The sequence below is a fragment of the Bubalus bubalis genome, chromosome 24 (assembly GCF_019923935.1).
Source record: "Bubalus bubalis isolate 160015118507 breed Murrah chromosome 24, NDDB_SH_1, whole genome shotgun sequence".
Taxonomy (NCBI): domain Eukaryota; kingdom Metazoa; phylum Chordata; class Mammalia; order Artiodactyla; family Bovidae; genus Bubalus; species Bubalus bubalis.
In genome coordinates, this window is record NC_059180.1 from 20,457,620 (window position 1) to 20,473,918 (window position 16,299).

A 16,299-nucleotide genomic window follows, 5' to 3' on the forward strand; every position below is an offset into this window, starting at 1 on the left:
GCCTGCCAATGCAGGAGATGCAGGAGATGTGGGTTCGATACCCAGGTCAGGAAGATTCCCTGGAGGAGGAAATGGCAACCCACTCCAATATTCTTGCCTGGGAAATCCCTTCAAAGAGGAGCCTGGCAGGCTACAGTCCATGGGGTCGCAGAGTCGGACATGACTGAGCGACTGAGCTCCACACACAAGGGGTGAAAATCGGGGCTACAGAAAAGCAGCAAGTCACTTCATTGATGAGAGACCTGGACAAACTCAGAAAGTGACTTGGGAAGATGAGTTGGCAAAAATACTCAGCAATAAGAATTGCATATGAAAGACTGGGGGCTGGGAGGAAGGAGCCATAATTGGGATAGAACCAAAGAGAAGGCAGGAATCCAAGATCAGACAGCAAATGTCAAAAGGTTCTCTGGAAAAGGATTAAGGGAACAGGTAGCAAAGACTTTGAGCTATCTGTGAACCATATGATAAAAAGACTCAGCATATGGTGCAGGAAGATAGCAGAGCAGGTTGAAGTAAAGGGAAGAGCTTTTGTCTGTAGGATTATATAACCACTTCTAATGTATGGACGTATATGTGTGCGTGTGAATCCATACCACTAATGAGATTAAAATTAGGATAGACTCCCACAACGGGAGCTCCGAGACTTCAGAAAAGGCCTTTGTTACTGGTAGAAACTAAACTGCCTTTTCATCTCTTCAGGCAATTTCTTCCCGGGGTAACTCAGTGCTTTCCTGGGATCCAGGAGAAGACACTGGAGTCTGGGGGTGGAGCTCTGCATTTTTCTCTCTCGTGCCCAAACTCAAAGCACGTGCTAGTTAAGTACCCCGGCAGCTTTTGGGGAGAGAGCTTGAAGGCTGCACTGTTGGGGCACTGGTGTCAGCAGCCAGGGCCAACGTCAAGCACACTGGGGACCACGATCTTTTCAGGGGCTCATGAAAGTATTTTTCATTTCTTTCCAAATCACAAGGGAAAAAAATTAACTTTTAAGCTGAAGCAGATGCTTTAACATGCAATGTTAATACATTTGTCCTTGGATCAGTTGTAAGATAGAGTTTTACACTTTTTTTTTTCATGATGTAAGGAGGAGTCCATAAAGTCTTCATTTTAAATGATTTCAAAAAAGACTAACAGTGTGGTGGAGATGAGTGGACCCCAAAGTAGAGAAGAGTGCTGTTAGAGAAGGAAAGAGGCAACTGGAATCATAGAACCTGATTTCAAGCCCTGGTCTTGCCTCCTCCTAGCTGTGCGGTCTCGGGGAGGTCGCTCAGCCTCTCTGACTTACAGTTTTCAAATAGGTCTAATAGGGTTAATATCAGTAACTACCTTGCAGGGCTGTGGTGAGAATTAATACATGTGATCCATGTAAACCCATAGCTTGGGGGCTTCCCTGGTGGCTCAGTGGTAAAGAATCTGCCTGCCAATGCAGGAGACGCAGGTTCGATCCCCGGTCCCAGAAGATCCCAATGTCTTGAAGCAACTAAGCCCATGCACCACAACTATTGAGCCGGTGGTCTAGAGCCCATGCTCTGCAACAAGAGGCCACCACAGTAAGAAGCCTGTGCAAGCAACTAGAGCAGCCCCTCCTCGCCACAACTAGAGAAAACCCCACAATGAAGATCCAGCACAGTCAAAAATTAACAAATAAAATTATTTTTTAAAATAGCATGGTCCCTGGCAATTAGTATGAGCTCAATGGAGGCAACGGAGATGGGTGAGTGGAACTGTATAGGGCGGGGATGGCTGACAGAGCTGGTGAGGGTTAGAAGAAATGAAAGTTGACGGTTGAAAATAAACCAGCTGAAAAGTTAATGCACACACTGGAGATGCCTCCCAGACTTGGAGGATCTCACGAGCAAACCCTGCAGAGGAGGTGAGAGGTGCAGACGCTAGAAGAGAGAAGTGAATTTTCAGGAGCCCTCCTAGGAATCCCTGCTGAGGAGCGTTGGCACATAGATAGGTGATCGACAAACACGGAGCGAGGAAGGAGAACAGAACACCAGGAGCCTTCCAGCATGATGGGCATGCCGTCTGTCTAACGGCAGAGGCTCAGTCTGAAAACAAGGCATGCAAACTCTGTTTACACTTGGAGGGAAAGAGAAGGGGGTGGAGGATGAGAAAATAAGAGGGGCTAACAGTTAACCTTCTACAATATATTTGTGACATGGTGAGACGACCATGCTTATTTAACTTCTATGCAGAGTACATCATGAGAAACGCTGGACTGGAAGAGGCACAAGCTGGAATCAAGATTGCCGGGAGAAATATCAAGAACCTCAGATATGCAGATGACACCACCCTTATGGCAGAAAGTGAAGAGGAACTAAAAAGCCTCTTGATGAAAGTGAAAGAGGAGAGTGAAAAAGTTGGCTTAAAGCTCAACATTCAGAAAACGAAGATCATGGCATCCGGTCCCATCACTTCATGGCAAATAGATGGGGAAACAGTGGAAACAGTGTCAGACTTTATGTTTTTGGGCTCCAAAATCACTGCAGATGGTGATTGGAGCCATGAAATTAAAAGACTCTTACTCCTTGGAAGGAAAGTTATGACCAACGTAGATAGCATATTCAAAAGCAGAGATATTACTTTGCCAACAAAGCTCTGCCTAATCAAAGCTATGGTTTTTCCAGTGGTCATGTATGGATGTGAGAGTTGGACTGTGAAGAAAGCTGAGTGCCGAAGAATTGATGCTTTTGAACTGTGCTGTTGGAGAAGACTCTTGAGAGTCCCTTGGACCACAAGGAGATTCAACCAGTCCATTCTAAAGGAGATCAGTCCTGTGTGTTCTTTGGAAGGAATGATGCTAAAGCTGAAACTCCAGTACTTTGGCCACCTCATGCGAAGAGTTGACTCATCAAAGACCCTGATGCTGGGAGGGACTGAGGGCAGGAGGAGAAGGGGACAACAGAGGATGAGATGGCTGGATGGCATCACCGACTCGATGGACGTGAGTTTGAGTGAACTCCGGGAGTTGGTGATGGACAGGGAAGCCTGGCATGCTGCAGTTCATGGGGTCGCAAAGAGTCGGACATGACTGAGCAACTGAACTGAACTGAACTGAGACTACCACTGTTGAAACTAGAAATATAGGTGTTGAAAGTATCAAGCAGTTAAGAGCCTCCGATCACACGTATTCAAACCAAACCCGGTCTGTTAAATGCCACTGACTAGCTCTCTGACGTTTATTTCAACTGCCTGCATCTCGTTTCCTCAACTGTAAAATGGGGATATCAGCAGCTATATTAAAGCAGAAGCATAAGCCAATACATACAAAGCCCTTACAACAAGCCTGGCATTGAGTGAGGACTCAGAATGTTAGGCGATAGCATCAGCCTCTTCACCACCACCACCACGAGAATATGTTCCACAAGGGCAGATAATTTTGCCTGTTTTGTTCACAGTCCTTTTCTCTGCACTTATGGTACCGTGAAGGGCCCTATGGGGCTTGTGGGCAGAAGGTCTTTCTGTGTCCCCCACTTCTTTGATTACAGGAAACAACCTTTATTTGACCTACATGACCTTCCCTGAGTTCCAATGGGCAGACTCAAGCAGTTGTTAATTAGGGAGGGAAGGGGATGCGAGACCAGGGAGAAACAGTGGAGAGCAGCCTTGGGGCAAGGTCCTGTTTCCGCATCAAGGGATACACACAACAATATCTTTGAGCTATTTTGCAGATACTGAAACCCCGTGCAGGTGGGAGAAGTTAATAATTAATGATGGTATGCTGCCCACAAGCATGCAGACCCCAGACCAACTGGACTGAAGGTCGGTGATGTTGACTCCTACTTATCTCACCACCAACCCATTAGAAGAATATCCACAAGCTTGATCACAGCCTCTGTGAACAATTAGTGTAAAATTTGTCACTATCTTCCCCAAGTGGGGGCACTTGGTTCAGACGGCATTAGCCTGCTGTGTCCCCCTTTGCCTGGAAAAGCAATAAACCTATTCTTTTCTGCTAAGTCGCTTCAGTCGTTCCAACTCTGTGCGACCCCATAGATGGCAGCCCAACAGGCTCCCCCGTCCCTGGGATTCTCCAGGCAAGAACACTGGAGTGGGTTGCCATTCCTTCTCCAATGCATGAAAGTGAAAAGTGAAAGTGAAGTCGCTCAGTTGTGTCTGACTCTTAGTGACCCCATGGACTGCAGCCTACGAGGCTCCTCCATCCATGGGATTTGCCAGGCAAGAGTACTTGAGTTGGGTGCCATTGCCTTCTCCACCCAAAACCCGTCTCCAAGATTTGATTCGGTACTGGTGTACAGAGAAGCTGAGCTTTCAGCATCACCTAGAAGGCTGCCTGACACATAGTGAATGATCAATTAATACTTGTTGAATGAATAAATCCTTAATTATGCCATCAGCAGGCAGTTATTATAAAAATGATGACTTCTTCCAGGTATTGGTTCCAACCTTAGCCCCAATTCCTTTCCCTCATGTCTGCCTGCTGCTTTCATAAGCAGCCACCATGCTTCACGCTCAGATCTGGAGAGTTAGGAGCTATGAGATCACTGATAATGGGTGAAGCAGAGGTTGCTGAGGGTAGATGTCACAGGGCAAAAGGACAAGGCAGAGGTGAGTGGGAAGGAAGTGGAGGCAGCAAATCTCAAAAGAGCAGTTTGATTCTCCGATATAGTCAGTGAGTAAAGGACAAGAAAGGGAAAGTCAAGATCACAGAAAACATCTTGAAGGATTCAGGAAACGGTGAGCATGCTCCTTATCTAAAGGAGAGGATATAGGGGAGAGGAAAGATCAGAGATTTTCTGTACCTTCTGGAGATAAACAAAAATGCAACAGAAGTCTTCATGTTCTTAGGAATACAATGGTAATTGAAGTACCAATTTGTAATGTGAGTGAAAGACCTTTAAGACAGGTTTCTTTTTGTAAAATGTGGTATTTGTACCATCAGCAATACAAGGACAAAATTACTTTTCTTTTAATACGTTCTCCTGAGATATATTAAAACAAATATGTAACTGCTAGATCAAGCCTGTGATTTCAGATACCTTATCACTTAGGGCAATGCTAAGAAGAAGAGAAGGAAGTCAACTAAATCATTTAAAGAAAAAATATTTAAGATAATATAAAGGAAGTACATACATGTTTCAAAAAATTACAGGTGCATGAATAGCTAATAGCTGGGAAACTTGGTCAAGGCTATACTCAACCCTGTTATACAGTCTGAATCTTGAGCTATGGGAGATGGCGTCAGCACTCTGGAGAGTGGTACACAAATACTGAGTCTCCAGGGGCCACTGGGTTAACCCCCAACAGCTGCCTCAGTGACATTCAGGCACTTAGTATCATCAGCCTCTTGGTCATTACTCGAGGAAAGTCAAACACCAGAAGAAGCTGAATGGTTTTGTCTCTCACATCTTGGCTTTTTATTTTTGATCATCTTCGATGCATTTAAAGCAAAAGACTTGAATGGAGCTTTTTGAAGAGATAAAAGTAATACCTGCTTTTCCAAAGACTTTCCACTTTTCCTTTTAATTTCATAAGCTGCTGACTTCTTCCTACTTGATTTATTCCTGGCTTATGCTATGCTTCAGGAAAAGCAGCACTCACACCTGGCATGTTCCATGATTTGAACACAAGGAAATGTCATCAAGAGAGGCTTAATGGTTTTTGTTTGTGGGGCATGAAAAATGAGGAGTTCTAAAGGTTAAAGTCAGAAGGTCTTTCTTGTCACCGAGAAAAATTCCAACCAGAGCTGAAAAGTAGGGATTATGGCTGAGGCCACTATCCTCCCACCAAAACTGCTCTCCCAGCATCCCTTGCTCTGAGGCACGTAACTGAATTCTCTGTAACAGCGTGTAGGCAGAAGTGACGGGTACCACATCCACATCAGGGCTTTTAAAAAGCAGCTTGTGCCTCCTCTGTACTCTTTCCCCCTCCGCTTTCTGAGTACAGACAAAAACAAGGCTGTAGGGACTGATGGAGCCGTGTAAGATGGAAGGAACCTGGGTCACTTAATCACCAGATGGAGAGCGTGGGCAAGGCCAGAAACACCCGTCTTGGACTTTGCATGAATGAACACTGAACTTCTATTGTGTCTGAATCAGTACAGATTTAGGGGGTCTGTTTGCTATGACAACTGAATGTACCCTACCTAGCTTATGTGTTTGGCTGCCACACAGATCAACCAGGCCCCGCTTGCAGTGGGGTCAGGAAGAAGAGACCTTTTTTTTTTTTTTTTTTTTCCATTTTTGGCCATGCCACATATGAGATCTTAGTTCCCCAACCAGGGATTGAAACCATGGACCCTGCATTGGAAGTATGGAGTCTTAACCACTCAACCACCAGGAAAGTCCCAGAAGAGACATTCTGAGATTTTCCATTTACTCCCTCCCCTCTTGGCACAGTTAACTTAGCTCATCCTTTAGGTAAAACTCAAGAGCCTCTTTCTCCAGGAAGCCTTCCCTGACTGCAGCCAGAGCCAAGCTTGGCTCTCCCAGCATACAGCAAACATCACAGTTGTACTTTACATCTGTTAGTGTGATGTTTTTTGATTAATGTTTATATTCCCATTAGGTTTTTAAGCATGCATTTTTCAAAATTCACAGAATGACATGCTACTTCATGCATTTTGTTGTGTGCAAATTTTACCTTAAAATGATCAAAAACAAATATTGAATTCTGGTGAAATGAGGTGCGTGCTGAAGAATTCAGGGTCAAGTGTACTGATGTCTGCGTTTTGGTTTGAAATGCATTAAAGATAGGTTAATGTAGAGACAAAAAGAAGGATGGACATGTGATCAAGCATATATACAGTCAGGGACTTCCCTGGTGGTCCAGTGGTTAAGTGCTTTGCCTTCCAAAGCAAGGGATGCAGGTTCGATCCCTGGTCAGGAAACTAAGATCCCACATGCAGCAGAGCAACTAGGCCCCCGAGCCATAACTAGCGAGCCCAAGAGCTGCAATGAAAGGTCTTGCAAGACGCAACTTAAGACCCAATGCAGCCAAACAAATAAATATTTAAAAAGCAAAAAAGCATATATAGTCAAATGCTAAATGTAGAATCTAGGTACTGGGTATTATGGATGCTCACTGTATAATTCTTTCAACTTTTCTATATTTGTAAAATTTTTTCCTAATAAAATGTTGGGGAGAAGTCCAGTAAGAGTAGGGTCTCTGAGTATATTACCTAAATAAAATGATTCTGTGTACAGTTTATTTTACACGACTAATCATAGCGTTCTGTGGTTTGCTTCTATTTTTACTCGATACTGTGTCATGATGTCTGTCCACAATGACAAATAGAGATGTGAAAGATAGAAAGACCATATTCTTTTGAAAGTATCATGGATACACCATTATATGTTTAACTTTCATACTACTGATGAACATTTGGGCTATTTTCATTTTTTCTACTTCTGATCATTTCCTGTGATAGATCTTTTGTGCTGCTGGATTTGAGCTTTTTTATGTTACCTATATGTCCACCATGACATGTACCTGCCCTCCCTACACCCCTAAGTCCCCCAGTTGGCCAGTACCCTCCATGAGCAAGAGTCCACAAGTATAAGGAAATAATAAGAAAACCCTCACTCAAACTTCCCCGCATAATTTTCTAAAAAGATCTGGATCAGACAAATCATTACCACAAGCACATCTGAAGTGTCAGAAGGCAAGTGATATTAGCATTAATTAAATATTCAATGGATATTCATCACGGTGCAGGCATGCATGCGTGCATGCTAAGCTGCTTTAATCTTGTCCAACTCTGCATGATCCTCTGGACTGTAGCCCTCCAGGCTCCTCTGTCCATAGGATTCTCCAGATAAGAATACTGGAGGGGGTTGCCATGCCTTCCTCCAGGGGATCTTCCTGAACCAGGGACTGAGGGATTGAACCTGTGTCTCTTATGTCTCCAGCACTGGCAGGTGGGTTCCTTACCACTAGCACCACCTGGGAAACCCATTTATCATGGTAGCACTTCAGAATTAGGGGAATCAAGTTTACAATGTAAATAGTTGTATTTGCGCTGTGTATATACCTTATCAGGTCTTTCCAAGTGGCTCAGTGGTAAAGAATCTGCCTGCAATGCAGGAACTGCAGGAGACGCAGGTTTGATTCTGGGTTGGGAAGATTCCTGGGAGGAGGAAATGGCATGCCACTCCAGTATTTTTGCCTGGAGACTCCCATGGACAGAGGAGCCTGGCGGGCTACAGTCCATGGGGTCACAAAGAGCTGGACTGAGCACACACAGACCACACACACATATATATACCTTCTCAGGGACTTTCTCTGTTTACTTTATAAACTTCCCTTGTATAACTGGTCTGGACAGTGCCCATCTGTCCAATTTACATATCTGCTGCGCAATTTTAACCACAGAAATCACTCGACAACCACAGAGGTTAAATTCTTGAAAAGTGTAAAGGTTGGCAAAGCAGAAATCAAAGGTTCAAGAAATCATAAAAGGGACTTTCCTGGTGGTCCAGTAGTTAAGAATACATCTTGCAATGCAGGGGACAAGGGTTCGATCCCTGGTCGGGGAACTAAGATCCCACGTGCTGAGAAGCAACAAAGCCCATGCCCCACAACTACTGAGTCCTCACACTCCAGAGCCCACGTGCCTCAACTACAGAGTCTGTGCACCGCAATGAAGATGCTACATGCCACAGCTGAGACTCGACACAGCCCAACAGATAAACAAATATATAAAAAAAAGAAATCATAATAAAGAGCGAAGGATCAAACTATAAAAATAAACATTAAATAACAAAATAATATGTCGGGGTCCAGCCCCGGTGGATCCAGGGAATTCGAAGTGGGGACGGCATCGGCGAGGATCAGGAAACAACTGCTTAATTAAACATTAATTAAGGATATAAAGAGTAATAGAATAAGGATAGCTCAGTGAGGAAATTTAGTGGAGAAAAGAGGCTGAATAATTCAGCCAGAAGGTGAGAGAAAGAACGACATGGGGAGACCAAGTTTCGATGAATAAGGCCCGCACTTTATTTTCCAAAGTAGTTTTTTATACCTTAAGTTATGTATGGGGGAAGGGGTAGAGTCATGTAGTAAGCCAGGCTTTCTTCCTGTAAACTTATCATATACAAAAGTTTAGGTGATTTGTATCATCTTCTGGCCCAGAGGCCTGTTAACATTTTAAGACCCTTTCTTCAGAAAACTTATTTTTCTCTAAAGGTGATTAGTCAGGTGCCACCCTCCAAAAGCATTAATGTTGCATTCCTATAGGGCAAAGGTGTGGTGGGCTACAACGAGAAAAAGAATTAACTCAAGGGTCCCAGGTTACAAACATTAAAGCTATTACTTACACCAATTATATTAATCAATACACTGCCAGGGACACAGCAGGTAAGGGATATGGAAACTTAGCAGCAAACATTGGCCCAACAAGTGAAAATCCCTTCACCAATACAATTTCTAATCAATCTTTTAACTGCTCAAAGGAATCTGTGTTTAGACAGTTTAGAACATCTCCTGCCTCTCACAGTTGGGAGGCTCTGAGCAATCACATGCGGCCGGAAAAACCTATTCAGGCAGGCTAGAGGACTTCCAAAAGAGTTTGTAGGTTGAAACACTATCACACCCAGGAACTTTATTAACTGGAGCTGTAAGTTAACTCTTTTTTCAGAGAGAGGTAGTGGGGGACAGCCCCCCGTAAAGTCAGAGGTGTAGGTGAAAGCACAAAGCAGAAAGTAGGCAGACTCTGGTTTTGGGGGGTAGATGCTTGAGAATTTCCAGGGGGACTCCTGAGGCTCGATCCCGCCTTTGCATATGCTGAGCCTCCTTCCTCATGACCTTTGTCATGGGTGGAGCTCCTCACGCTGGCTCCTGGCAGTGACAGACTTCCAGTTGAGCTATTCCAGATCCTGAAAGATGATGCTATGGAAAGTGCTGCACTCAATATGCAATATGCACTCAATATGCAATATGTCGGCTCCCGGCAATAATACATGCAAATGCTCTGTAACAAGAGTCCTAGAGGGCATCCGTCTCCAAGAAAGCCAGAGATGCTGAGATGCCCTGCCCTCGTACGATGACCCTCCTGGGAAACACTCTCATGGCCAGGAAAGCAAACGAACTCTCCAAACTGTGCCTCCTGTTCAAGTTTTTGAAACACAGTTTACTCATTTGGAACTCAACGGCCTTCACACTTGCTTTGTCCCTTGCTTCATTTTCACAGGTCTTAGCAAAACGCTTGTGTCACTCTATAGTCGCTCCACAAATTAGTGCCGTGCTGAACAGCAGGCTTTTCTGAGCCATATCTGACACTGTGGGCCTGGGGGAGGGGAGGTGTGAACAGATTACCCAAAGGTCCACGTCTTTCATCTTTGGAAGGGGGAGCATTACTGCTGCCGTGTTCTTCCATGTATGGGATTTAATGTATATAGCCTACAAGATAACAAAACGGTAAAAAGTAGACATTCAAATATAAAACCACATTTGTCTAAAACCGTGGTTGGCAAAACATGAGTTGCCCAGGATTGCTCTACGCTTTAAAGGATGGCAGAGGTTTTTGTTATTCTAGTTGCTTTCATGACATACTGTTGTTTTCCTCTGTGATTCATTTGATGCCACATCCCAGACTGGAACAGAACTCTCAATTATTATAACCGTTTCCATGGAAACGCATGATTTATTCTAATTCCCTCACTATTCCCCAAGGACCTGCTCTCCAATTCCTCTACACTCCCCACCCCCCAAACCTAGTCCTTTTCACAACACCCTCCAGAACTTCCACTCCTCGGTCAAAAACTTTCCAATCAGGGTTTCCCTGGTGGCTCAGCGGTAAAGAATCTGCCTGCTAATTGGGCACAGGTTCAATTCCTGGTTCGGGAAGATCCTACATGCTGAGGAACAACCAAGCCCGAGCACCACAACTACTGAACCTGGGTTCTAGAGCCCGGGAGCGGCAACGACTGAAGCCCAAGTGCCCTAGAGCCCAGTGCTCCACAACAAGAGAAGCCACCCCAATGAGAAGAAGCCTGCCCACCACAACCAGAGAGTAGCCCCGCCTTGCCGCACCTACAGAAAAGCCCACACAGCAATGAAGACCCAGCACGGCCAAAGAAAAACCTTTCCAATTTGTTGAGTGATCCAAAAGGTGAAGAATTGTGTGTGCAGTCTGCTAACTTTTGAGACAACAAGGACAAGAATAAACATGCATATTTATATTTGTTAAATTAGCAGGGAGAAAACTGGAAAGATGCAAATTAAATAAACGAAACAGCTTATATATGGAGGGGCAGTAGCAGGGAGGGGGCACGGAAGGATGTGAACTTGGGTGGGAGCAAGACTTCTCAGTGTTTATCCTTCTAATATCCTTTTCATTATGAACCATGTGAATATACTGCTTATTAAAAATGTAATTTAATTTTTAAAACTGCCTGACAGCCTCAGCTTATTAGAACCTCTTCTTCATGTAGGCCACCTTCTTCCTTGTCATCATGGAAACCACCCCATCTTTGAAATCCAAATGCCCCAAGAGCTAGCATTTTAAATCTCTTGGCCTTGGGACTTCCCTGGTGGTCCAGTGGCTAAGACTCCGTGCTCCCAATGCAGGGGACTCAGGTTCAATCCCTAGTCAGGGACATAGATCCTGCACATGGCAACTAAATGTTCGAATGCCACAATAAGGACCCCTTTATGCCCCTGGAGAAGGGCATGGCACCCACTCCAGTATTCTTGCTGGGGGAATCCCCATGGACAGAGGAGCCTGGCAGGCTGTAATCCACAGGGTCGCAGAGTCGGACATGACTGAGAGACTACGCACAGCACAAGCCACAGCTAAGACTCAGTGCCGTTGAATAAATAAATCTTAAAAACTAAAAAGCTTCCAGAAAGAAAGAGTAGAACATCCACAAAAGACAAGAGTCAGGGTTTTAGAATCTAACCCCTTTCTCTTTAAAAAAAAAAAAATCTCGTGGCCTCATCCACTTGTTTCTCATCCCTAGGCCTCTAGACGTCTTTCCCACACCAAGGTGATAAACCTCTTCCTGCTACGACTTCCTCCGGTCTAGATGCCGCTGTTGCTCATTTATTCAGTACAGTTTTCCTGAGTACCTATTAGAACAGCCTCTGTTGGATCTGCAGTGGATATCCCTCTCCCCTGAAACCCTGACTCCCTTATTACCGTGATCTTCTAGGGCTAATCCCCATACCTAGCTCAAATCCACCATCTATTGACGCTACTCCGTCTCCACCCTCAGGACGCTCAGAGCTGCTGGCAAAAAGCACACAATGGCATGGACCTCTGCTATCACCACTGCTGATTCTCTAGCCTCCCAGACCTCCAGGCAGCTCAGCAATCTTACTCTGTGCTCCTACTCTCTAGTCCCACTCCCTGCCAAGGCTCTTCCACCTTTGTGCCACCATCTCAGATTTCTTATTTCACTGCAGTAGCAGGACAGACCTTGTGGCCCTTTGAGAAAATTTATGCATTCAGTCTAGGTCCTGCACGAATTCAACCCACAAGCACTGGAAGTAGGGCAGTGAACACGACACAGCTCCTAGCTCTTGTGGAGCTCAGATCTTAGAATGAGGAGACAAATGAACAGACAAGCAAGAGAAGTATCCGCTGGTGGTGGGTGCTGGGAGAGTTAAATATAATGGAGAACGAATGCATGGCTCTTCTGAGCGGTGATCAGGGAAGGCTTCTCAGAAGAGGTGACATCTAAGTAGAGAGGGAAATGACAAGAAAGAGCCAGTTCTGCAAATAATAAAGGAAGGGAACAGCATCACAGAAGCGCTAAGAGAGGAAGGAGCTTTGTACATTTCAAAGAACCTCCATGCGGCCCAAGCACAGTGGGTGATGGGGAGAAGGAAAGGAAAAGAAGGCATCAAACAGAGAACAAGGATCAGAGTTTAAAGAGCGATGTAAGCCCAGGACACAGGACAGAATGTATTCTGTTTATGAAGCCACTGTAGGATTTCAAGCAGGGGAGTGATTTGACCTAATGTAAAGTTTTTAAAAATAACTATGGCCACTACATGGAAGTGTATTAATTACAGGTCACCAGAGTGGAAGCAGGGTAACCAGTTGGGAACGTCTGCAGTGGTCCAGGTGGTAATGTATGGTATAGATTAGGACTGAATTAGTGAAGATGGAGAGAACTCAGTAAATTCATGATACGTTTTGTAGGAGAACCTATCTAGACTCACTATTATGCAGACCTGGGGTAAGAGGGGGGCCAAGGAGGAGTAGAGGATAATTTCCAGAGTTTTGACTTATACTATAGAGATGGGGAAGAAATTTGATACTTTTTGCACACCTGAGTTCATGGAATGAGATTGATGTGAGACATGTTGGTGGCACACACAGGGATTAAAGGACTCAAAACAACACTAAGCAAGTCAGGAATACTTATAACACAATCTCAGCTTCAGTAAAACAGCATCTCCTGGTATCCATAAAAGCATCCAGAATCGCTCTACAAGTCCCAGAGACATCCTTCAACCATGCGGCTGTTTGAAAAGAACCACTTCCATTCTCAGCCGCAAGAGTGATCTTTTCCAAAACCAAATCTGATCATGTCACTTCTCTGCTTAAGATTCTCAGTGGCTCCCCACTGCATTGTGAGTCAAATCCAAACTCCTCATTACTGCTCTTAAGGCTCTGCAAGATCAGGCCCCTCCCACCTCTGCAACCTCACATCCCACAACCTCCCTCACCTCATGGCATTTTGGCCCAGCACCTTCTGACAGAGCCTAGAATGTGCCCAGCCCTTCCCTACCTCAGGGCTTTTGCACTTGCCATTCTCTCTGCCGCAAACAATCTTTCCTAGGTCTCTGAATGTATGGCTGGTTAATTCTCAACCTTCAGGTCTCAGTTTCTACTTCACTTTCTCAGTTTGAGTAGGTCCTTTCTTTTTTAAAAACTTACTTTTTAATCGGAGTATAATTGCTTTACAGTGATGTGCTAGTTTCTGCTGTACAACAACGTGAATCAGTTGTAAGTATATATAAAACCCCTCCCTCTTGAGCTTCCCTCCCACCTGCCCCTCCATCCCACCCCTCTAGGTTATCACAGAGCACAGAGATGAGCTCCCTGTGCCATAGAGCACAGGGAACCACTAGCTATCTACTTTATACATGGCAGTGTATTTATGTCAAAGATACTCTCTCAATTCGTCCCATGAGTGGGTCCCTTCTTTATCTGCCTGTGACACAGACTCCATTTATTTCCTTCACAGTACTGGTTACCAACTGGAGTGTAGCTCTATTTACTTTTCACTCTCTCCCTCCCTGGAACATAAGCCCCATATGAACAGCAAATGTGCCTGCCTTGTTAGCTGGTTCCTTCTGCAGCAGGTGCCTCCACCCAGCCACACTGTACCTTGCCAAAGCTGCCTTTTCCCAGCACCATCAGGAAGTTAAAATCGGTCAGTTTCATCCGGTCCCTGTTGCCGTTGTTGTCTAATTTGGAGATGGTGTTGGTCGTCTTTTCTTCAGGAGTCTTGGGCCCAGGACCGATCTTGGCTCTCTGGAGGGAGAAGCACACAGAAAACATCGTCAGAGTTGGAGGATGCCTGCGTGAAGTGTTCAAACTCAAGTGCGGTGGCAAGCTGTGGATCCTGCAACTTATGCCCCTGACTCGGTGAAAAGCACAGCCCAGTATCCACAGTGCAAACTCAAAATGTGAAGGCCAGACTTGGCACCTCCATGTTTCTTTTATCCCTCGTGTCTCATCCACCACCAGAAACTGTCATTGCTTCCTCCCAGCTGTCTTGAGAATTCCTTCTCCCTTCCATCTCCACCTGTCATCATCTCTCACCTAGACAACCCAACCTGGCTCCCTCCACACTGGGCTTTACATGCAGCAACTGTGACTTTCACGGCTTCCCTGGTGGCTCAGATGGTAAAGAATCTGCCTGCAATGGAGGACATTCGGGTTTGATTCCTGGATTGGGAAGATCCCCTGGAGAAGGGAATGGCAACCTACTCCAGTATTCTGGCCTGGAGAATTCCAAAGACAGGAGCCTGGCGGGCTACAGTCCATGGGGTCACAAGGAGTTGGACAAGAGAGGCTAACACACACACACTGTGACTTCTGCTTCTTCACATTCAACCAAGTCAACCAAGCTTAAAATGCTTCAGTAGTGACCCATCATTTTTAAGATCCTTGGTGCTTTCATGGGCCCAGACGACCCAGTCTGATTAGTCTCTCCCCGCTTTTCCAATCTCTTCACTTCTTGGGTCCTTCTTCCCTACAAACCCAGCTTCATTGTCCTTTCACATCCTTGAGTCCCAGGGCCCTCCTACCTCAGAGCCTTTACACTTACTGTTGCTCCCATATGGATGATTGTTCTCTCCCCTTCACCACCCTAGTTACCCACATTCTCTGCTCCACATTCTCACTTCCTCGGGGAAGTCTTCCTGGATTCTCTGTCTGGATAAGACGTCCCTATCTGCTCCCTTCATCCACCTCACTTTCCATTTATGCTGCAGGTAACTGTTCGTTTGTTTTCCCAACAGACCGGAAACCTTCCAGGGCAGGGAGTATGTCTTATATTCTACAATATCCCAGATATTGTAGAATATAATATCTACAGCTTATAAATATAATATCTACCCGCAAAGCTTCCAGCTAAATATTTTGTTGGATGAATGGATGAATGAGGCCCATGTTGGTCCTCAATGCAATCGGGGAGAGGCTTGCTGTTGTGAGTAGCAGAATGATGCCTCCGAATGGCAGCAAATTCCGTGAAATCAGGGGAGAATAGGAGACCAGCATATTTATAATTGGAGTCTAAAGTTGCAGGGGGGATGTCCTGTAGGACTGAGCCCTTAACCTATGAGGTTTGTGCTGACTCTGAGCAGCTAGTGTCCAAACTGAATTAAACTGGAGAACACCTAGTTGGTGTCCACAGAGAACTGGAGAATTTCTTGGGATGGAAAACCCACACGCTTGGCGTCGGACGTACTGTGAGAGTGTTAAGTTTTCCTCCATGGGGTATGCCGTTTTTCACACCTGGCTTCTCTCACTCATCATAATGGTCTTGAAATTCACTCACGTCGTTTGCTGCAGGCACGAATCAGTGGTTTGCTTTTGTACTGCTGAGTAGCATTCACTGTTTAAGTTCATCCATTCTCTTGTTTACAGGCATTTGTGTTGTCTCCGCATTTTGGATACTAGCAAGGTATTTGAGAGGATTCTTGGTCCAGTTATTTTTTAATAAAGATATGTCGAGATTTAAGTGTCTCTGGGACAACCCAGTGTAAATAAATACCCAGTGAGCAGTTGTATCATGTGGGTTTCGGGTTAAGAAATGACATAAGAACTGGAGATGGATTTGAGGGTTAAGGCATGGAGGGGGTAGTTAAAAG

General features: G+C 45.0%; 1 protein-coding gene across 3 annotated transcripts in view; it reads right to left on the minus strand.

The window, feature by feature from the left end:
* PRKCB (protein kinase C beta) overlaps positions 1 to 16,299 on the minus strand; it is a 378,634-nt gene that overhangs the window by 83,768 nt on the left and 278,567 nt on the right. For all 3 annotated transcript variants that reach the window (XM_006071162.4, XM_006071161.4, XM_044936131.2), the window contains one exon: positions 14,309 to 14,455. In XM_006071162.4, the coding sequence (XP_006071224.1) occupies positions 14,309 to 14,455 (147 nt within the window). The remainder of the gene's footprint in view (positions 1 to 14,308; positions 14,456 to 16,299) is intronic.